Source organism: Dreissena polymorpha, chromosome 7 (assembly GCF_020536995.1).
Source record: "Dreissena polymorpha isolate Duluth1 chromosome 7, UMN_Dpol_1.0, whole genome shotgun sequence".
Lineage (NCBI taxonomy): Eukaryota > Metazoa > Mollusca > Bivalvia > Myida > Dreissenidae > Dreissena > Dreissena polymorpha.
This window is the reverse complement of record NC_068361.1, coordinates 101,400,600-101,425,831: the sequence shown is the minus strand read 5'-3', so window position 1 is coordinate 101,425,831 and position 25,232 is coordinate 101,400,600. Positions and strand designations below refer to the sequence as shown.

The following is a 25,232-nucleotide window of genomic DNA, read 5'->3' as shown; positions in this document are numbered from 1 at the left end:
AAGTTTTTTGTAACTTTCTTCTATTTAACATAAATCGAGCTCGCTTTGAGGCTTTGCCTTATTTCATATTATCTGCCTGATATAATGTTGTTTGATATATATATATGATATTTCACGAGTTGTCATATGTAACCATATTTTATTAAACATGTTCAGGAATTTTGTTTGTAAGCAAGCCTATGCCTACAAAATACGGTATGATATGACAACGAGTGTCAGATCTTTTTTATCACATGTAAATATAATAAAGATTTACGCAAACATGATGATAAATCCCGAATGTTGTTTACATTTCTTGACGTCATTTCACATTGCAACGTCATGTCAGCAAAATAACAAAATGCGATTGGTCAATCGAACGAAAATCAGCGAATGAAAACGCTTAATAAGTATATTACACATGTGTTACAAAAAATATATGTAATGGTTATATTACATGGGAAACAGGGTATGGCATGTGATAAAAAAATTATATCATGGTCAAAAGGAAGTTCTTACATGTAGGCAGTCGTGTGTGGAGGATGGGAATATTACTCGGAATCAACTACAAAGTAATATTTTTAGTAAATGCGAATCAGATTCAACAAAACAAACAATTTGATACCAAGATGTGATATATTTTAAACACAAACTGTAACACAAACAGCAAAAACCATTTTTACAAATATTAAGCATGCGTGCACATGACGTCATTATTAACACGTCAAACGACAAAAGTCAGTCTTTCCCACTAAAACTGCAGCTTTTTAGTGATTTGTTTCATTATTTCTTTAAAATCGGGGACGTAGATGAACAGAAAACCAGTTAACTGCCTGATCTTTTTGCAATATATTAGGCTCGGCACGCCTCGCCGTTATATTATTCTAAGCCTTGCCTTATATATTACACAAAGATCAGGCTGTAACCTGTTATTCTCTATGAATGATTGCCTTTGCATATAGTATAATTTAGTAAGCAAACTATTAAAGGTGCACTGTCATTAGTTTGCAAAAGTAGCAAAACAAAAATCTTATATGTAGAGCCAGTTTAAACAGTATCATACACCGATTTTGTCCATGTCCCTAAAACAACTGATGAAGCTGTTTGACAGTTTAATGCCTTTGGAAAGACTGGAATCTCAAACTATTAAAAAGGAGTAATGTAAGTTATGATTTATAAAATATAAAATGCATAATGTTTATTTTTAGCAAACAGGCATGCGATACATTTAATTGTTTCAAATTTCTTGTGGTCGGAATTGAACTGATGAATTATGATTATTTAAACAGTTTAGTAGTTCTACTAAATAATATATGGTTACATTATTTATAATATGATAATATTTATGAAGATTTTGATGTCAGAAATGTACACATAATCATGCGTTAAAGCAATTAGTTGACTAATAGTGAAAAGAAATATTCGGTTACCTGTTCATCATATGACTTGTTCAATTGATAAGTGTGTGTTTTGTATGTATTAATCTGAATCAATAGTATAGCGTGTAAATAATAGTAATCCTTTCCAAATTGTGATTTTATATAATCAATATAAAGTCTATTTGTTCAGAGATAAAAGTATGTAAAGTAGTATCACATAGCAACAGGCACCACTATAAATCACAAATATAAGCTGGGTGGTGGAAATTAAACAAAAACATTTCCGGAAAGTTGTTTCTTTATTTCTAATATATATGTTATATATAATCAGTACATTTTAGTTTATGTTTGTGATTTGGCTGGATCTATAAAGACAAAATTGTTCTTTAAAATTTGCAATCATCATGAACTCGTCGATTAAACGTGTATTGTTTGCGTTTTTGAATGTAATAACATGTTGTTTGTGTTGAAATATATACAAAGAAGCCCACCACGATTCATTTCTACCCAATTACAATATATCCTCTAAGAATGGTAATATGTAAAAGGCAGCATCACCGTGGATTTTTTAAACACACACAAATAAAAATCTGCATACAGTTACAGCACAAATAACTTCTCGCCTTTTGTCCATATGGACCTTTCCACATTTACTTGTTCGCAAGAGCATGTGCGTACTCTATAGATATATAGCTACAGGCACATAGGCGATTACAAGTATCCATGTCGATGTCATGGAAACGGAACCTGCAACAATAGATACATAGCTTAACAAACTTTGAAGGTATTTGAAAACAGAATGCTTAATGTATATAAAGAATGCTAATACTAAAATGAAAACGAATAAAGACAGAGTAAGCTGATTTGTCTTCAAAGAAATAAACACGAGAACATATTCGAAGTGATAGCTATATTAAGATAGCAAATCAGTAAGATTTAGTTAACAAACAACATATTGTGAAACCTTCTATTAATAAACGATTTTTATTTAAATGGTATATACTATTGGTACACGTTATATATTATATTTTACTTATACAAACAATTTATAGCTCTTTTGATATAAATACATTATAATAGTACCTGTATTTCCGGCCAAACATTCAGTTTGAGATGGTTTCGCGGAGAATCCTGTGTCGCACACACATTTGGCGGAAGTGCAGGTGTTGGCATTAGTTGTCTTGGAACAGTCGCTTGATACGGTGCACTTTCCTCCGAGGGCACCGTCAACTGATGTTTAACATACATTTATGTATCGTTCGTGGGCATAAATCGTAAATACTACATCATATATTTTTTTTATTTACCAGATAAAGACTAAATAATTTTATTTTGAATACTTGTACTATCTACAATCATCATTATTATAAAAAGCTTTTTAAATACGTATAATATCATACTGACAAATATTGATATAATTTGTTAAATATCAAGTAAAATATATGTTCGAATTTCCACACGTTTTTACCTCAGGAAGGTTGAGTTTTCTCTGTTCGCAAACAAGTATAAGCGTTAAAAAAACCCTGTCAACATGACATTTTTGCAAACAATGTTGCATGCCTTAATCCCAATGAAACAGAGCTTTATTCTTTTTTAATGTGTCCCTGATAGTTACAAAATTTTCGAAAGGCGTATAATTTCAATCTTGGAGATTTGCATACCAGTGTTCTCTAGTCTCACAAACAACTCCTTTATGTCTGATGTCGAACATTCCTACTAAGCGAAGGGTTATGAAAACATCTTCGTTTTTAAAATAATATTGGAAGATTAGAAACTATGCTTTATAACGCTTTTCCTTTTCAAACATGATGCTGGTTATTACCAAATATACAAACCTATACAGACTGTCCCTTCGGTGTTTGCAGTATAGCCGGTTTTACACGCGCACTTGAGGGTCGTGCAAGCATCAGCGTTCGTTGTCCCCGTGCAATCGGCGGCTGTTGCGCACGTTCCACCCAAGGCACCATTAGCTGCATTGTCAAACAATACAAGATCATCCTGTTAATGTGTTAACAATCTGTTTAATAATTTTAGCTCCGAATATAGTAAATGCCAATCCTTTATTAACATTTTAATAGGCTTTAATGGTGGCTTAAAGAACATTTATTTTGATTTCAAAACAAAGTTGTCGTGCTTTATATCAATTTACTCTTATTCAATATAATTGTAACATGTTACTTGACTGCCATACCAAGCGAAACCCAATGCAGGCACTATTTAATATGAGCAGATTTTATGAAAAAGTAAAACTATTTATCAAAATACCAACCAATACACGCTGTTCCAGCGGTGTTTGCAGTATAGCCAGTTTTACACGCGCATTTGAGGGTCGTGCAAGCATCAGCGTTCGCGGTACCCGTGCAATCGGCGGCTGTTGCACACGTTCCACCCAATGCACCATTAGCTGCATTGTCAAACAATACAAAATCATCCTGTTAATGTGTTAAGTATCTGTTAAATAATTTTAGTTCCGAATATAGTAAATTCCAATCCTATATTAACATTTTAATAGGCTTTAATGGTGGCTGAAAGAACATGTATTTTAATTTCAAAAGAAAGTTTTCGTGCTTTATATCAATTTACTCTTATTCAATATAATTGTAACTTGTTACTTTTGACTGCCATACCAAGCGAAACCCGATGCAGGCACTATTTAATATGAGCAGATTTTATAAACAAGCATTGCTATTATTCACAATACCAACCTATACACGCTGTTCCAGCGGTGTTTGCAGAATAGCCGGTTTTACACGCGCACTTTAGGGTCGTGCAAGCATCAGCGTTCGTGGTCCCCGTGCAATCGGCGGCTGTTGCACACGTTCCACCCAAGGCACCATTAGCTGCATTGTCAAACAATACAAAATCATCCTGTTAATGTGTTAACTATCTGTTTAATAATTTTAGTTCCGAATATAGTAAATTCCAATCCTATCTTAACCTTTTAATAGGCTTTAATGGTGGCTGAAAGAACATTTATTTTGATTTCAAAACAAAGTTGTCGTGCTTTATATCAATTTACTCTTATTCAATATAATTATAACATGTTACTACCCAATGCAGGTACTATTTAATATGAGCAGATTTAAAAAAAAAAGCAAAACTATTTCTCAAAATACCAACCAATACAGGCTGTTCCAGCGGTGTTTGCAGTATAGCCGGTTTTACACGCGCATTTGAGGGTCGTGCAAGCATCAGCGTTCGCGGTACCCGTGCAATCGGCGGCTGTTGCACACGTTCCACCCAAGGCACCATTAGCTGCATTGTCAAACAATACAAAATCATTCTGTTAATGTGTTAACTATCTGTTTAATAATTTTAGTTCCGAATATAGTAAATTCTAATCCTATATTAACATTTTAATAGGCTTTAATGGTGGCTGAAAGAACACGTATTTTGATTTCAAAAGAAAGTTTTCGTGCTTTATATCAATTTACTCTTATTCAATATAATTGTAACATGTTACTTTTGACAGCCATACCAAGCGAAACCCAATGCAGGCACTATTTAATATGAGCAGATTTTATAAACAAGCATTGCTATTATTCACGATACCAACCTATACACGTTGTTTCAGCCGGTTTTACACGCGCACTTGAGGGTCGTGCATCGAGTTAATGTGTTAATTATCTGTTTGATAAATGAAGTTCCAAATACAGTCTTTATTTATAATATATATATTTATATATATATATATATATATATATATATATATATATATATATATATATATATATATATATATATATATATATATATATATATATATATGTATGTATTACTAGTTTTTGCTGTCTAAGTTGCTTTACACTCGACATTTTTATTTGTACAAACATTAGCATTTGTAGTAAAATCATGAGCAACAGAGCATTAAACATTGAGAGCATTGGTGGTGTTTAAATTTAAAAAAATCAAACAAAATATAATTGCGTGGTGTTTGGTCACTTTAATCATTTTACTGATAGATTCTTTTTCAGAAGTTGTAAAAATAGACATATGAAATCATGTGCTGTCAAATATTTCATTAAAAAATGTTGCTAATATTGTTAATCATTTAATCATAGATTTGTTTTTCGGAAGTTGTAAAATGAGACATAAGAAGTCATCTATTGGCTATTTTCATAGCAAATGTTTTTTTGATATTGCATTGTAAAAGCTATTGGTGTTGAAAGGCAAAAGATGTGTTTTACTTTCATACTCTGCACGGTGTGGTGTGGGATGCCCTCGAACAACACACACCTAGTCACGAGGGAAAAATAACTGTATTGAACGGTTAAAAAAATGTTGGCATTATCTTTGCTCTGTATAAGAATATTAATGTTACACAAGGCTCTTCAAGTAAAAAATCTCTGAACCTAGGGATAAGTTGAGTTCCAAATATTATCATATCGCAATCATAGTAATATCCAAATACTATTCTTTGAATTATATGCCACGCAGGCACAAACGTTCGAGCTGATATGTGCTAATGTCGAAACAATGAACCAAATACACATGTGCACAAGATCAATTATGATGAATATTAAGTTACTATTTGCATCACGTTGATACAAAACGCAAACGGACGATCTTAATGTCGAGAGTCCATCTATATTACAACTTCTTTAATCGTATTTCGGATAATGTATGCAATAGAATAGCATTTCGGAAACACGTTTGGTTTGGTATAGTTCGAAAATATTGACCAGGTCGTCAATAATGCTGCTGACAAAATGTGCGTGGTGATTGTCGTGGTGTTGTGGACGAGAAATTGGTATTGTTTTTTAAAATAAAAAAACATGAGATTATTGTTTCGGCAATAGGTAATGAGTGCATGCATGTTATACGTCGCACTGAATGAAGTGGTATCACAGCACACGTTGCTTTTACAAAAGTTGTTTAATATTATATTTCAAATAGTGTAATGTTAAGGTTGTAATATTTCTACCTTCTACTATGACGTTAACGAGACATTTGCACTAAGCAATGGCCTATCGTTCAATAACTTACATCTATCACAGTATTCTGCAAGATACGTTCTACATTTTGCACGAAATGTCTAATTGGTTTGATTTGTATAGTTAAGTAAATATCAGAAACCCATTACAATATCATTTTAGGGACATCAAGACTAAATGGTTATATATTGTCATCGAAAACGATATAACAAGGAAGACGCATTCAATGTAACACTGACGTTATCGATATTAATATAAGATATCGGTTGATTGTGTCATTATTGTTTACTGATGGTCTACAATAAACATAATGAAATCAATTTACCTATACAAGCTGTGTTGCCAGTGTTTGCTAAGTACCCTGTACTACACTTGCATGTATCAACGGTCCCATCAGTGTTCGTATCAGTGCACTTTCCCGCATTTGGGGTCCCTGTACACGCTGCATCATTAACACACGTCCCTTCCAAGTCACCGGCCGCTAGAATATAAAAAGCTTATGGCTGCTAAAAATGTATGAACGTTGGTTTTAATAAATATGAATCAAAACAATGAGGAATTATTATTATTATTTGTGTTGTACCATTCGACAAGCGCGTACTTCAACAGTTAGGCCACTCCAAATTGATGTGTTGGTCTACAGATTATTTTTTTAAGTTTAAGAGGCGAGCGAAAACAGAAAAATTCTCGAGCGACCGAAGAGCGAAGAATAACAAAAATCACATTCGATAGAAAAATATAGCATTATCAAGAGACACAGTTTAAACAGCTATATTTTACATTTAATTCAATTCTTATACAAATAATATATATCGACCTCATATTTATAAGAGTAAGTTGCATATGACCTTTTACCACAAAATATACATGTGACCATATCATTAAAGTGAGGGACACATGTCTACCTACTGCTGCTTATATTTGTTTGAAGTTTTAAACATTGAAAACTGTGAAAAGGTATACCATGTTGCAAACTGTGAAAAGGTATACCATATTGCAATAGCACTTGAAGAGGGACAATCATCAAAATGATAATGCCAGACAGTTGGACAAAGGCCATGCATATAATCCATTGTCGCTACCTTAATTTAATAGGGGCATTATATCGATGGCTAGTACGATATTGTATTTTTCTGAAATAAATGTATACATTACAAAGAACTTATTTTATTTTTCTGAAATACACGGACCTAGCTGTTAAACATTATCGTCAACCATGCATTTTAAAAATTATAAAAACATTGTCCCAGTGAAACTTTTATAACCAGCATTTAATGATTTTATGTTTATTTTTTCGTTCACTTAAAATTGTGTTATAGAAAAAAATTGCCTACATATAGGGAAATACCGTCCATATGCCCATTTAATAAATAAAAAGTATTTAAAAAATTACGTCATGTTTCCCGATGTTGTTTGAAATTGAACATGCTTCAACCGTATCTGCTGAAAGTTGCATGTTTGAACGTAAACAAACACATTAAAAAAGTCACAAAACGTAGAAGATGTGTTTATATTTTTAAGGGTTGGCTGCAGCAACTTTTCACCGCAATTTGTTAAAACGGTCACGACAGCGAAACATGCACTGCTCCAATCTCTTGCACGACGGTTACATTACATTCACCTCTGTGTTGGGCTCAGAACGGACTATTGTTATGAAAGCGTCTCATTTATGTCATGATCATTCCAAGCGTTCATCATTGAGGTTACAGAATACTAAACAATCTCTTGCACGACGGTTACATTGCATTCACTGCATTAAAGAAAACCATCTCATACCATGATATCTTATATCAGTCTTAATTCATTATTATAAAATTGATATGTTTTTTTATGTTAAGAAACCAACATACATACACATGTCGAAGCAATTCCTAACGTCACTCAAAAAAATATGTTCAATTGTTTACATTTGTGAAGTGCGTGGAATGATTCCATCTGCGTAAAAGGGCAATAAATTAGTTCCAAAGAGTTGCAGTAAAACTCGCAAGTTTTTGCACGATTTATCGTACATTTAAAAGTCATATTTCTTAATTGAATGCATGCGATCTTAAATATCCAATCAAATATACGTTGAATGCGTTTGTTCGGTTTTATCTATTTTATAGACAAAATGGAGGACTGAGCCTTTCGCAAAGTTGTATGTGAGAGCAAGGAACGACAACTCTGCGTTGAGATTTGCACTGCTCGAGCCATTCTATACATAAATGGTGACGTCACTACATTATTGTAGACCGGTGTGTACACAATGTCATTAAGACCGGTGTGTACACAATGCTGCTCGAGCAGGAAGCCCTTTTTGCTGGTCGTTTCGATCGAATTGTTTAGCGTCTGCAGTTATCGATTAAAAAGGTTACGAAACACTATATTTGACATTCGTATTCAGCGTCAAAATCGTTTCTGCTAGATCGCGTTTTTTTGTTGTTGTTTTTTGTTTTTCACAAATTAAAAAAACAACAACATGCGCTATGGTAACAGAAGGACACAAAAAAGAGGGCGAGCGGTAAATTTTTTTTTTTTTTCCATTTCGAAAAAATAGGTGCGGCAAATCCGACGACCAACAAATGAATTTTGAGTGGCCTTATGTAAGAATATTAATGTATATATATATCACTGGGATTTAAGTCGTCCTTTAACATATGGCGCACGGCACATTGACTTATTTCCCTCACAGGTACCCATTTATACACCTGGTTGGAGAGGAGCAAGCGTGGGATTAATTTTTTGCTCAGAAAAATCCAGTGCCTGGGCGGGATTCGAACCAGGGACCTTTCGATCACTAGCCCAGCATCTTACTACTAGACTACTGTCCCCACAAGCAAGATCAATACTTTAAAATTGCATAAAGATGGGCCAGTCCACATCAACTGTCTGTTATGTTCACTAACTTAATTATAAAATATGCAAATTTAATTATCTCAAATGTAATTCTTTATTTGTACAATTCTCAAATGACCAGTTTAACTTGTTTTCTTACCTGAAAATGCGGACCCTACAAGGGCCAAAACCACAACGATGGTAAAGATATATCCTAGGGCAGTCTGAAATGCAATATGTTATTTACATTTGTTGTCAATAATGCGATATCAAAACAATTGGACTCAGGTCATCACATGAAGATAATTTATTTTGCCGAGCGAAAGGTTAAAAACGTCTTTTTTAATCGACAAATCGGCAAATAGAAAAAACGCATAACGGTGAAACCAAATAAATATGTGGGGAACTACCGATATATAATCTGAATGGAAACCACACTTTAGGCAATATATACTTCAAAATCGTATAACTAGTCAAATGCGTACATATAATTATATTATAAATCTCAGAGAAGATTCATGTATATACATTTTGAAATGTATTGTTTTAAATGTAAAAATAATAAATGATAAAGACTTGGTGAAACAAATGTTCGTATGGAGTGTACGCCTAATGTCGCATTGCACGTCTTGTCGTGTATATGTGTATTTGTCATATGCCGCAAATACAATACTATGCGATAAAAGTTTCTCTTAAGATAATGTTTCGAGAGTTTCCTTATTCCTATAAATCAAACATATCTATCTAGATCATCAATATGTAAAAAATACATGTTATCGATTTGTTCTATGTGACTTATTATAATCTTAAATAAAATAGCGCATCTGCGTTTAACATAACAAACAAGATAGCTTTGTGGCATATTTCCTGCTTTTCTCACTTGCGGTTTTAAATGGGTATATACTCGCAAAGCTGGTGTTTATTTATATTAAGACATAACACCTTAACGTGTCCAAAATAAATGCGCTGTACACAAATAACCTTTCTGATTTTTAAACGACTTTTTTATTATTTGTTATTATCTAATAGATCTTTTAAAGAATTTTAGAGTTTCGTTATGTAAATATCAAGTACACAACCATATTGAACAGACTGTGTGCAGTTTCATAACTCATAGTTTCATAATTGCCAATTTAAAAAAAACAACATATATATATATATATATATATATATATATATATATATATATATATATATATATATATATATATATATATATATATATATATATATATACATAATAAAATGCAAAAGAGACATTTGTACCCGCGAGTAACTTTCTGCTTTAACCTCTCGAGCATTTAATTATACGTAGATATTCGTGCGCGAGCTCTCACTAATGATTTAAACGAGCAACATTATTATAATTGACATGTACACTGATAAGAGGTAAGGGACGGAATGCGACCAATGAAGCAATTAATGGCGGAAGCGGAACAATTAATTATTATGCAACATGACAACTTCACGTTATGTTCTTGAAAACATGTTAGCCACATGCGTAATATGACCCGAATTTCAAGTGTCATTTTTTTAGTGTTAAGAAAAATAACGATCTGTTTGGAAGAAGAAAAAAGGACATGCTAGTGGATTTCGCCGAATTCTAGCCTATAAATAAATACATAATTATTATCACACTGATGGTGTGTCAGACACATTCAAGCAAAGCAAGATAAGTAAGTAAAAGATATTTAATGATTTATTATGAACGGAATGTTTGTACCGGTTACTTCAAATAAACCGTCAGCGACAATGTGTCCATGAATTTCGTTTGGCGGTAGTTTATTTCTCTACTGATATCGATGGTCATTTTAGTCGCACAGACGGCGAGACAAGATCTAAACCACGCATGCCCTCGACAATTAATTTGAGATTGGATTGTAGGAACGCCAGCCGTCAATCGAACCAACTGATCAGCCAATTTGATACCGAATTATATTAATGGCATGCTGATTTTGTTAATAAGTATGTGTTTGTATTTAACAAAAAACTAAGAATTAAAATAGCCTTTATATTTGCTAGTAGTGTCTGTAGTAGTGCAATATTGCACACACATGCAAATATGTATATTTGCCATTGCTGTTTCCACCGGTAAAATGGCCTTTGACATTTTGTTTGGCTAGAATGTCGGGTCAATCAACTCAATAAATTTTAATGAACAGTTCTACGTTTTGTGTTCGTCGCGTTAATTCAATTAAGCAACATATGGATGTCATGCTCAATGGCAGATTACCAAAACATGTAATGCGTACGCAGACAGACATACAGAAAAGCATAAAACACATATAAAAATGTATAGATCGGTAATTTCATACATTCTTATGGTTCATGTAAAGGATATAACAAACACAATACAAATTAACTGAGATTCTTTGAAAATAATGTGTTTAATGGGATCCCTAACCTCTATTGTGATCATGCTGTGCAAATGAAAGAAGATCAAATGACAATTGACATAAATAATTTTACAACAGGCAAAGATGAAGATGAGCGCAACAATGTGAAGGTTTCCAAATATTTTTAATAATTTTTTGCGAACATTTTTTTTAAAGAATCTCATTTTAGTATGTATTTATGCGTTTCCATACAAATAAAAAATCCCTGCGTTTTTCACATATTTGGCAAATTAAAAAAGTACAAAATAGCTATTAAAACACGTTCATAAATAATATCAACCAATTTACCATGTTGGCAAACTGCCTCACAATTAAATGTATCCTCACTGGGTTTGCATGTCCCTACACACTGTCTACAGTGATAGCAGGCGCCTTAATATAAAGCGAATAGTATCGATCGTCATTTTCTTAGCTTATTTCGCCACCATTACAATATGCACACTTTATAAGCGCATATTTAAATAAAGCACGCTGTCTGTACACGAATTTTAATTTCAGACACCCCATAGATAAAGGAGACCAAGGATTCCGAATGACTAGATAGCATGCCAATCAAATCAGTATAGTAGTTGGATGTATCTAATCAGTCTCATAGTTTGATAACATTCATTGATCCCTACACATGTAGATTTATTGCAATTTTCTTACGGCATCACATCAAGCAACAAATAGTGTGACTTTGAAGAGATAACCTTTTTGCTCCAAAATACGATGAATATCTTAAGTACATAGGAATATTGACTAAAACCTTAAACACGGAAAAAATAAAATAAAGCAATTTTCCCTTCAAGTTTTATGCACCGACAATAGCGTGCATTTGAGGCATTAAAAGATAAAAATAATGTTTGGAGAGCGAAATTAATATGGCTTGTTTAGCTTAAGCAGAACTTGATGATTTAGATGTGGTTTAAACTTTAATCGAATTTTTGGTTAAATTCAATCTGAGATAAAAATGATCAAAGGTTTTATACCAAAATACGTCAGTTATGTCCGTCTATTGAACGTTTATAACTTGACATTTTAATTCCATAACTCTTATTAATGATGACACTGATTGGACCATTTCGAAGTTTGAAGGATTTTTTTATATAATAAGTATTCAAACATCAAAAACAAGCCATTAAATGTCGTTCAATTTCATTACCTTGCATTAACTTGCATTAACTTGATTTTAATCTTCGCGTGAATTTTGGAATATGCTATTTTTCAATAAACATAAATTGATTTTCTATAATTGTTAATAATAAATAACGGATGGTCAATATTAATATCGGAAATACCAACAACATTATTTAAATCTGGGCGATAAGTTTATCGTTCAAATTAAACGGAACTAGCAGTAATATTAGTTTTAAGAGACCATGTAATGAGTATGAAAGATTTTTATTTGCAATTTACTTTTCAGATCAGCTGCTGAGAACCACATTGTTTACATTCCAATTGTTTTAGTTTGAGTGTTGTTTTTTTTCTTTATGGATATTAGCAAAAGTACAAAACATATGCAACATACCATCGGTATTTCAGTTACAAGGTTATGTAGGAATTCTAGATCTTTATATAAACCGGATTAAAATTTCACTTAGTAATTTGAGTTAATGCATGAATCTAAAAACAATGTTATTTTTTTATCAAATTTGACACTATGAAGAAATACTTGTTGTATGTGTGTTTCAACGTTCTAACGTAAGTTGAAAAACATTCTTATTCAACATTTCAACAACTAACTGCTCAATTTATTACGTGACTACAATCTTATTTGAAGGTCATCGCAAATATAAAATCAAATCGCTGAAGGCACTAAAGTTGTTCGCTATTGCATAATTTGAGACTCAACTCACTTTTCAGAATGGCAAGTTTGAAATGACTAAAAAATGGAAAAAAAAACAAACAATAGTTAAACTGTTGCTTTTAATTTAATTATTTAGAAACGTAAATTGCAAACTTTATTTCAAAGTCAGCATTTACGCCGACTACCTTTTTAAAAGATATTTCTTGTTATATTTAGTTGTTTTTATATTCTGTTTTCGCGATTATAAAGCATTTTGTCGTTGTCCATAGTAATTGGTGAACTCATGTTCAACGTTTTATAAATTGAGAACTGTGAATATAAACAAGCTTAAACTTCTACTATTGCGTTGTTAGCTCCCGTAAATACAAAAGATCGCCGCCATCTGTTGAGAACAAAAGAACGGTTTCCAGAAATGTCAAATTTAACCCCACTGTAGTATATGTAGCATGCACTATAAACGAGGTTACAAAACATCCTACTATACTTTTTTATCAGCAAACGTGTTATTTTCCCGCATCTATTAATAGTATTAGCTGCGGCATGTGCGGCGGTTATCGTTCTTAGCGTTGTTAAGTCTTGACCGACTTGCAAAGCGTAGTACTAACCTTAGTTGTTCGCAAGCGAATAACTAAAAACCAGAACACGTGGAAGCCCTTGAAACAGACAGCGTGAAAACGTATCTATTTTAAGCGACCACAAAATATAATATTAAAGCATGTTTACATTAAAAAATATATCACTTATTCTTTAAGGTTTGTGTGTATCTTTATACCTTGCAATATTTTAACACCTATAAAACTTTCTACTCTCCCACTTAAACGCTGCATTCTGATATGACATGCCGCCCATGTGACAGTTGGCTTATACACGCTACATGTGCAAGTTTACTCGCAAATGCAAACGGAAACAAATCAGTTGTATCACTTTTTAAAAGTACAGTTTTAATACACGTTTGTTGTTATTTAAAGGATATATAAAAAATTAGAATTTCATCGGTTCATTGACAGTCTGCTGATTCGCAAGTGTAAGTTAGGCATGATTATTCCGACTGTTTTTACAAAGACGTAATGCTTACAAAGTATCGTGATTCTTAATAATTAGCAATATAATTAAATATTGATGACAAAACTATATTACCATTTTGTCCAACAATTGCTACGATGTCCAGTCCGCCAGTCAGGAGTAACCACACTTTTAATGAATCTCAAAGTAGTGTAGTAACAACCAGTCTTATATAGAACAACACGTCCAGACTCTATTTTCTTATCTTAAAATTGTTTGCTGATGTCAATGATATATTGCAAAATTTTCACATTTATTTTGCTACAAGTACCATCGCAATGTATTCCATGGCAAACATCCGAATCAAAGCACCAAGCCTCATGGGACATCTTCGTAAAGTGTTATAAATGATGATAATATTAAAATTGCCTACAACCTCGTCATGATGAATATAAGATGTTCATAACGACGAGTATCTTTAAGTTTCGATATACACATATTTGACAGGACGAAAGTTAAGAATGTAATTAAATAATAAATAGTTTGTTCTTTGGAGAGTCAAATAACTATATAACCATATATATCCGATTGCTTTTATTTAGCACCAACATATACTTCATTTTATTGAGGCGGATGACATTCTTAGCCCATTTTGTTACATAGCAATAAAGAGACTCTAGAAACTCTAGAAACAGTATTAGCCGACAAGTATTCATCTTCTGGGCTTTTATTGAAGAAAAATGGCTAATATGAGATCATACAAACACATATTCCTATATATATCCTTTTATACCCAAATAGACTCATATGAGCCATTTGAGCCTTTTAAACCTTTTGACTCAAATAGCGCATGTCTTATTATTTATTGTGAAGTTTCTTTCAAAATATCATGCACTACAGATTGTGAGTGTCCAGCTTAACTGAATGATTGTACAGCTTTACAGAATGAGTGTACAGCTATATTGAATGATTGTACAGCTATACAGAATGATTGTATAGCTATACTAAATGATTCTTCAGCTATAATGATTGATTTACAGCTATACAGAATGATTGTACAGCTATAACGGCCACCGGAAAAACTTTGCGAAACCGAAATTTCGCAAACTTAAGTACCCTTTTTCTTAAAGATTTGCTACTATGAGACATAGTATGCGATAAAAGTCTTATCGTTGATTAATAATTGGTTATTTTCACTCAAAAAACGCGTTTTCTTCACTATGAAATTTATAAGCAAAGTTGGGGTTCCCATGGGATTTTTGCATTTTCCCATGGGATTTTCGATTTTCCCATGGGATTTTTTCTCCCATGGGATTTTTTTTCTCCCATAATTTGCAAATGGGAGAAAAATCCCATGGGATTTTGAACATTTTAAAAAACGTGTTTTATTTGCGTTTGCAAGTATTTTAACGTTATTTAAGGACTGTATATTGGTTTTATGCCAATTATATATATAAATATATAGTAATAAAAAAATCCCATTTTAAAATGGGAGAAAAAAATTCCATGGGATTTTTTTCTTATTTTGAGAGATTTTTTCATGAAACTTTCAGAAACAGCATATTTTATGAAATGATGAACAACTACGATATTTTAATGCGTTTAGTCGTGTTTAAAAAAAAACAAAAAATCCCATGGGATTTTTAAATCCCATGGGAATTTTAAATCCCATGGGATTTTTTCTCCCATGGGATTTTTTTCAAATGGGATTTTTCAGTTTCGTAAGCCGAATAAGTTTTTTTATGCGAAAAACAACAATAAAGGAAATAATAATTATAATTTTGAATAATAAATTGAATAATATAAATAACATGAATATTTTTAAAATGAGTTACAATTAAAGGTTTATGCTAGTAGAACTTATCATTCCTTGTTCGAGCAGATGGTTGAGTCCAATTGGTGAGTATGCCAGCTTAGAACCAGTATAAATGCATCGCAGACAGACAACGCTGTCATACTGTACACACCGCTGAGTAACAATCTTTATTGCATTTCATTTTGCAACAGAAAATGAACTCCGTAGTATAATTGATCTTATATATGCCCTCTGCTTTTGAAAGCGTGCAACACATTAACATAACAATAAGTCCATGCCAAAAACTATGTGCAAATTCCATTCAAAGCTATATACACATTACAAAGGTCAGATGCCCCGCGTCATGCGAAAATGGGTCTTATGTCATATGCGGCCAAAGTTGGTCCATCCTAGCTTGTCCAACCGCGCAGTCTGGTCAGGTTCTACGCTGACTGATATATAAAGTCAAGCCATGATGCGTGGTCTCATATCCAAACTCGGTAGCTCCTGTGCGAAACTTTCACCGGAAACGACGGCACCGAGACGGGCGCTCGAACTTTGCGGATGCGCGTTATATGTTATATATAATAGCGCGATGTGTTTTTTCTTGCCTCAAATTAGTAAGCCCAATCAGCGTTTTATTGTGTTCTTTGCTTCTACTATTAACAAGAACTTCAACCGATACGAACATGAATTTTATTTTAATATGTTTATTTAATGCTCGGAAAACTCATTGTATATTTAGACTACTACTTATAAAACAAAGTCGGGTTTTCAACATCTGTTTTCGGCATATAAATTGTTATTCCAAACCAGATTTTACGCACTTTACTGTACAAAATACCGTTAGGGCCACCGTGGTTACTCATTAAAATCCAGAGGGCGAGAATGCGAGAACGCGAAAGTACGATGACGACAGTGCGACAATACGATGGCGACAATGCGTTCGTACGATTGCGAAAACGCGCTAGTACGATGACGACAATGCGACAGTGCGACAATACAATGGCGGCAGTGCGATAGTACGGGGGCGACAATGCGATAGTCATATCGTACTGTCGCCGTGGTATCATCGCAATGTCGCCATCGTTCTATCGCATTGTCGCCACCGTATTGTCGCACTGTCGCCATCGCATTTTCGAATTGCCGCCATCATACTATCGCGTTATCGCATTGGCACAATCGTACTTTCGCACTGTCGGCTATCTCCATCGTATTGTCGCACTGTCGTCATCGTATTTTCGCACTGTCGTCATCGTATTATCGCACTATCGAACTGTAGAATTGTCGCCATCGTACTATCTCACTGTCGCCATCGTATTGTCGCACTGTCGTCATCGCACTGTCTGATTGCCGTCATCGTATTATCGCGTTCTCGCATTGTCGCCATCGTACTATCGCATTGTCGCCATCGTATTGTCACCCTGTCATCATCGTATTGTCACATTGTCGCCATCGTACTATCGCGTTCTCGCGTTCTCGCCCTCTGGATTTTAATGTGTAACCACGATGGCACTAACGGCATTCCGTAATACTGCTAAAGCACAGTATGATTAGGTCACTCCCAATGCTCAAATCTCTATGTCTATTTTAGTAACAACACGTGTCTATAGAAGGATATTTAGGTAAAAGTTACATCATTCGTGGTGAATATTTACATTATGACTGATGCTTATTCTAATTTGCTTTATGACAATTCCAACATGCTTGTTGTCTATTCGTTTATACTTGATGATTGCTGCAACATTACATCATTCATGATGAATATTTACATTATGCGTGATGTTTATTCTAACATGCTTCATGACAGTTCCAACATGCTTGTTCTCTATCGGTTATACTTGATGATTGTTTCAACATGCTTGGTGACTATCCAATGTTTGTGTGTTCATTATTCCTGAAACCAGTCATAATCGGTTTTGCCACTAAGCGTCATTAACAACGGCAGTTAGCAACAGGCAGTAAGCAGAATGCAAGTTACTAAATTATGACAACAGGTGGCGCGCGTTTATTTTCCGTATGTTGAATAAATTACTTTTCGGAAAAAAAGCGAAAACATCCGAATCATTTTTACTAGTAAACTGAATAAGCTGAATTAGTTCCCTTCGTTATATAATCTCCATTAAACTAAATACGTTCATTATTGCCATGAAGACCAGTAGGTTTACACAATGAATTGACTGCCGTGAATGTTTTTGATATTTGTAAGATGCAATTGGCACTCAAGAAATTATACATGTATTTTATTCAGGACATAACGGGGCTGATGTGTTGGAATTGTGGCCCTTCCCTAGTCCAAATAATTACAGTAGACGTAATCTACCGATGTGCATTGCATATCGACCTCATATTTATAAAGTAGCCCAAACCCCCATTGCCACAGACCTGTGCGTGAAACTTTCAGATTTCTCTAGTCTGTTTACCATGCTATAATTACAATTTCTATAAACACATATTTATCATTTTATGACTATATAATGTCTGTGGTATAAAGAGAAACCTGAAAGTTACAAGTACTCGTGTCTAGTACTGTACAACTATTATTCTCCTCGTTGAGAAAACAACTACTTCATCTACATGTATTAAAATATCATAAAACATAATTTTCAATCAAGTTGGAAAAAATCAATAAATAAATGTCATATAAACAGGTTTGTCATGAACGTTGATGTCGCTCTTGGTTACCAGAAAAATTCCCACGCACGGATTTCAACCGTCATTGTTTACAATCAATTAAGTGCATAAGTACTTGAATTTGTATAGTGTTTTTTAAAAGTGTCCAGCTACAGGTGGTTAGCGTGTGGCTATAATACTAATTAGTGAAAACATATTTTGGAATGAAAAGTAATCATATTATAACGAAAAATCAACTTTTCTTTAAAAAAAATAAGTTAAATATATATTCAACAAGGTATCCAACTCGAAATCATCCGAAAACGGGATGTATCGTTTTAAACAGCCATTACTTCATCAATTTTGCAGCGATTTTCACGATCTTGGTCTTATTCAACGCAGAAATAAATTTCCTTTCTGGAAATGTATATGTCTTGCAATATTTTTACAAATACTGGGTCAACTTTTAAGAAATAACACGATACACAACTCGCGTGACCCAGCTGTGATCGATCAGACAGTATTCATGACTGAAATCTTCACGGGGAAAAGGGCATTTTCCCTGCAAAGTTCACGAACCTCGATACCATAATTCAATAAAACGTATGAAAAAAACATTCTTACCGTGCTTGTCGTAGCATTATGCATCAAAACTAACTGTCCAGCGCATTTTCAAACCTTTGTTTACATACATTTCAACCAACTGACATTTTAAACACAAGAGTGATTTCATTGCTCCAATGCGGAGTTGTGTCTTTACAACTGGAGATTTCATTCATAAATACGGTCTGATCGATCACAACTGGGTCAAGCGAATTATGTATAGCTTTATTTCTTAAAATTTGACCCAGCATGTGTAGAAATATAACAATATATATACATTTCCTAAAAGGAAATTCATTTCTGCGTTGAATAAGACCGGGTCATGAAAATCGCTGCAAAATTAATTTAGTAATGGCTGCTCAAAACAATGCACCCAGTTTTCGGATGATTTCGAGTTGGATACCTTGTTATATATAAAACGATAGAGATTTTTTATAGAAAATTTGATTTTTCGTTTTAATATGATTATTTATCATTCAAAAAGATGTTTTCACTAATTATTATCATAGCCACACGCTAACCACCTGTGTGTCCAGCACGTGTGCCGGGAGAACAGGGCTTAATGTATTTTTTGTTAAACTCTATAATATTTATATCCAATCTGTATGAAAAAATGTCGGTGAACATTATTCCGGTGTTAATTTTTGAAAATATTGAGGCATTCGTTAATTATGGATCTAAAACGGAACATTAATCCGCAAAAAAACACCGGGCATATTGCATATTAGATCGGACACATGAAATTATTTCGAAAGAAAGCAATAAGAGTTTCAATTCTACATGAGTAAGTCTCGCTGTGCACGATTACGCTCTTACTGCTCGTATATATTTGACTCTTGGCAAATACCTAGTGTTTTATTTTGCTTAATCTAAATTGTGTCATGCATCTTTATGTACTTAAAGCAGCATGGCCAACAGCTCTTTCATATGTGAAAGAGATTGACACGAAATACCTACCCATCTATAATAAAGTTTATATGTGCACTTCAATATTATAGTTTTATAGCATTTTATGTGGTGCAATATAAAAGTACTCTAGTAAATTTGAAATTATGTAATCGATTTCCTCTCAACATACATGCAAAGTTCCAGATAACTTTTTCAGCAAAATCTTGGTTTACACTCTATAATAATCCAGCCTTAAAGTCTATTATTAATTTTTTTTATCAGGTAAATATAATTTTTGGCACATCCGCATTAAGGTTTATAGTCTAAGAAGAGCTCATGACAATTGCCGGGTTACAGCAGACTTTTTGCGATAAAAGGACCAGATAATGGAAAACGTTCGGCTTTTCGACTGTTGTAAAGATGGTCTGTTATTCATAATAACGTTAAAGTGCTGTTGATTTCATAATTGTAATGAGGGCCTAGACGAGTGGGAACTCATTGATAAAATGTTTACATTATATGCATTGATATTGAGTTTTACGCATGATCACACATTTTGAATTCTTATTTTATTTTTCCAATGTGTAACCGTACGCACAGAATTTAAGTCTACTTTTTTACTAAATTTAATTCAATTTTTTACGACTTTAAGCGTCTTATCTGGAGCTCTGCATACATGCATTAGTAGCATATATTGAAATATATCCATAGACTTTCTTTGGTTATTGAAGGTAAATTACTGTACAAAATTATGGTTAGTCATTAACCAAAAAAAGTTAAGTCTACAAACACGCGGTTAATTTCGGTTCAGTAGCAAATATCTTACAAAGGTGCGCAACTTCTCCTATAACATAAAATTTCCGTTATACGCCGTAAATTTACGTAGTCCTCCGTAGCATTTCGGAATGACTGTCAATTGACATCATCGTATCATGCATGACAGTATGTTGCTTTGTGCTTGGGTGAAACTCACATCTTACCATCGCGTTAATTTATTAAACGCATTAATATTTGATTACATTATGCACTGCGCCTATTGCACAAGTCTCTCTGCACAAACCAACATACACATATGCAGCATGCAATTAACGAACAAGAATGTTGCATCTGTACACATGCATGATACCATTAAGCAGAATGTAAATAGACATTGGACATCAGGCAAGATGTAAGTGTCATCAAGCATGAAAAGGTGTCTACATACTAATTGAAAGTACCATCAAGAATCATGACACAGTCACAAAGAAGGATGTAATTTTTACCTAAATACCCTTACATATTTGTCGGCACTGTGTGTTTGCTTAATTTCACTGAAGAACGTCTACTGGTAAATCTTACAAAAAAGTGATAAATAAGACTGAGTAGCAATTTTTTCGGCGTTGCTGTTTAACGTCAAATTTGGCCTTTCAACGAACTTCTTAAAAGCCCATTGAATTTTAATGAAGAAGTTTCCCGCTTGTAGGTCCGAATGAATTAAATCAAATTTTGCAATTGGCAATTTGATAGAAATCCCCATAAAACATTGCACATAGCTTTCTGAAATAAACAGGCCACATTGAACGCATTCACGATATCCAACAGCTCTCTTTGCAAAGACCTATCTAGTGTTTCTTGGCCGTGTAAGATCTATAATTAGAACATCGTCACCTAAACATCTACTAATAGAAGAGCATATTTTGGGGAAACAAATTCAATAAGAGTATAAAACGTCCACGATCAATAATGTGTAGTTTTTTAAAGGTATCACGGCAGTAAAAACATAGCACTTTAAAGAGACCACAATCTGGTACATTTTGTCAATTGTTGCGTCCGTGGCGGACAATACATTTTTAAAAAGAAAGCGTACAAAAAAGCAAACACAAAGTTCTTCGTAAGCTTGTTTTAATCTTAAAAACACATAATCGACAGTCATTCCAGTCAAATACAATACTAACAGTCAGCACTCTAGAGATCAAAATTGCGGATATAAATAGTTAATTCAGGGATATCAAGTGTATCAAGTTCGAATTCCGGAAAAAATAGCCGGTAGTCTGGGGCATTAGGTCCCTTACAGGGATAAAAGGTAAATCCCCGCCCGAGCCGTAGCTAATTGATTTATTGTAGTCTTTCTAGTTGCAATTTCTGGTGAGTACAATGCGGAATATTACGGATATTTGCAACATGTCGAAGATTTTCGGAAAGTAGCGAAGAGGTTTTCGTCAGTTAATATTCATGTCCGTGCCGGCCGCTAACTTATCAGAATCAATAAAAAAGAACCAGGAAAAATCGGTACCGATCGCAAATTTCCGGAATTCCGATAAAGCTTCAACATTATTTGTTCTCAAATGATCGCGTACTCGAACGAATCTGTCCCTACGCCTCCAACTCCCTTTAAATCTCATCGGACGTACATTGATCTCAAAATCTATCCTTGACGACTCAAATCATATTTCCTGAATAGTTTGGCCTATTGACGTCCCTGTAATAATAACAATGGTCTTTTGGATAAACAACGCTAAGTTGTTGCAATATAATAACCGTTTAAAATAGTTACCGGTTTTCATTTTAATAAAATGATTAAGTCATATTCGAGATTTCAGCGATTGCCAATATTTTGCTTTTGTTTCTCATAAGCATATGGTGCTTGGTATCTGCTATTGACTCCTATGTAGATTGCAAATATTACATAACCCTTACAGCGGCCGAGCGCAGATATATGCACTTGGCCGCTAAAAAGAAAAATCTTTGCGCATTAATTTAATTCAAATCTCATTATCATAATCAAAATCATCATCATCGTCGTCGTCGTCACTACTACCACCACCACCATCATCATCATCATCATCTTCTTCTTCTTCTTCTTCTTCCTTCTCCTCCTCATCATCATCATTAACAACAACAGCAACACCAACTTAACATCATCATCAAACAACAATAAACATCGGTAGCATACAATGTGCTTCATCAACCATACATAATTATATGCGTTAAAACACCATAATAGAACAGCATGAATGAAGCTGTCTATTACTCTTTTATATTTCCTATACCAATATTTTTTTTCGTTAATTGAAGGACTAGTTGAAATCTTCTATAAAAGCCCTCCCCCCCCCCCCCAAATAAAAATAAAATAAAAATAATAATAACCCTAGAAAACAACAATAAACATAGGTTAGTTAGTATACACTGTGCTTTAGCAACCATGCATAATGAATGTTTATGACTTCGGACCGTTGTGATCAAATTTAAAAAAGCAAGATGGTATGTATGCGGCACACAACACATAGATAATTATAGTGTTATACCTTAAACGTAGTTCATCAAAATAAAGATAAGTTATTATCTATGTAATACTTAAATTAGGTTTATAACGTATGCATATTTGTCTAAAACTTGTGAAATGTGATTCGTAAGCCGACAACAACATTATCTTTCGGACCCTTCTCCCCACCTAACAATCGAGATTAAACACCTGTGGAGATCCCGATCTTATCAATAAATAAACCGGTTCAATGATGTCAAGTCAAATAAAACATACTATTACTATCCAAATAAATATCTATCAAAAAATGTAAATTGATATACCTACTTAACTAAAACTAAACTTAAACGATTAGCAAGAAAAATATATAAAGAAGAAGCAGGCAAAGTAGACAAATTAATTGTAACATATGTTTTCTCAGTCTCCCCCTGTTGAACAATATAAATAGTATTTATCGCCACCCCAAAAGGGATCTTTATCACACGTTTGGCTCAACTAATATATAATTGTGACAGGACAAACTGTCAACAAATACCTTGTTAATGTTTTATACATAACTCCAATCAAAGGTTAACTTCCAAGGAAACTGCGGCATGTTAAAACTGTTGATTATGACAAAATGTTGTTTAGTACAAATCAGTACAATAGCGTCTGTTATGTGGCCTATACTAATCCAGTTAAATAAAACTTTAATCGCAGAAAAGTTTAGATTCTTTACACCTTTAAGAAAATATATATAACAGTTCTTTCCTGTTTTAACAAAATGATACATTTAAAAATAAATTATGAAGCATCGCTAGCAATAGTAGAAAGAGAAGTAGAAGGAGAATTATTATCATTAGTAGCAGTAGCAGCTTCAGCAGCAGCAGTAGCAGCAGCAGCAGCAGCAGTAGCAGTAGCAGAATCAGTAGCAGTAGCACTAGCAGTAGCAGTAGAAGTAGCAGTAGCAGTAGCCGTATCAGTAGCAGTAACAGTAGCAGTAGCAACAGCAGCAGAAGCAGCAGCAGCAGCAGCAGTAGCAGTAGCACTATCAGTAGCAGCAGCAGCAGCGGCAGTGGCAGTGGCAGTAGCAGTGGCAGTAGCAGTAGCAGTAGCACTAGCAGCAGCAGCAGCAGCACTGGCAGCGGCAGTGGCAGCGGCAGTGGCAGTGGCAGCGGCAGTGGTAGCGGCAGTGGCAGTGGCAGTGGCAGTGGCAGCGGCAGCGGCAGCGGCAGCAGTAGCAGTAGCAGTAGCAGTAAGAGTAGCCGAAGCAGTAGCAGTAGCGGCTTTTTGCTTTTTTGTTTTAGAAGTGTTTGTCGTATAAGAAGAACGCAAGGAAGACAAATTAATTGTAACATGTGTTATCTTAGTCTCCGTTGTAGTAGTATTTGTTGTATCTACACAGCCATTTTTCAGTCACCTGAGAGACATGTTTTTATAAGAGATTTAATTGTGGACCAATACATCGTGTATTAATATCAGTGTACCCACTGGGACACCACATGGGGCGAGGATTAACAGATAAACTAGGCCTTCAATTAATTATGCGCCTAGAGGCAAACAATACTATAACTTACTGATAATTTTAGGATTGGGATGTGTTTGTATCTTATTTGAAATTAGCTAGCTTAATTCAAAAACTAATTATAGCCTCAATATTATCACAAGAACATCATCACATATTCATTGTGCAATATATAATCATATCACCATCACAATATGCCAGAGCGTTAGTATTTATTGTGCATACTAATCCTACAGCAACATTTACAAAACTTATTACAAACCAACCACTCAAGCTTTAATTAAGATTGATTTCA

General features: G+C 33.9%; 1 protein-coding gene across 5 annotated transcripts; it reads right to left on the bottom strand.

Annotated features, from left to right (window-relative positions):
• Positions 1-1,644: 1,644 nt before the first annotated feature.
• LOC127839304 (tenascin-X-like) lies at positions 1,645-11,891 on the bottom strand. 5 transcript variants are annotated; one of them, XM_052367602.1, is made up of 9 exons: positions 11,791-11,891; positions 9,267-9,330; positions 6,618-6,773; positions 4,479-4,613; positions 4,064-4,198; positions 3,680-3,762; positions 3,194-3,245; positions 2,442-2,588; positions 1,645-2,105 (listed from the first exon to the last, which is right to left on the bottom strand). In XM_052367602.1, exons 1-9 carry the CDS (start codon positions 11,791-11,793, stop codon positions 2,038-2,040), a joined length of 843 nt encoding a protein of 280 aa, XP_052223562.1. In that variant the 5' UTR covers positions 11,794-11,891; the 3' UTR covers positions 1,645-2,037. The 5 variants fall into 5 exon arrangements, with proteins under 5 accessions (XP_052223562.1, XP_052223558.1, XP_052223561.1 ...); XM_052367598.1 differs by having other exon boundaries at positions 3,194-3,328; positions 3,628-3,762; positions 11,791-11,890; XM_052367601.1 differs by lacking the exon at positions 3,680-3,762 and having other exon boundaries at positions 3,194-3,328; positions 11,791-11,890.
• Positions 11,892-25,232: the final 13,341 nt, after the last annotated feature.

Excerpts from the sequence above, each read along its gene's own strand:
- LOC127839304 (XM_052367598.1), bottom strand. Across the intron at positions 4,199-4,478 it reads CGCTGGAACAGCCTGTATTG|CTAATGGTGCCTTGGGTGGA; the intron begins GTTGGTATTTTG and ends TTGACAATGCAG. Across the intron at positions 3,329-3,627 it reads CGCTGGAACAGCGTGTATTG|CTAATGGTGCCTTGGGTGGA; the intron begins GTTGGTATTTTG and ends TTGACAATGCAG.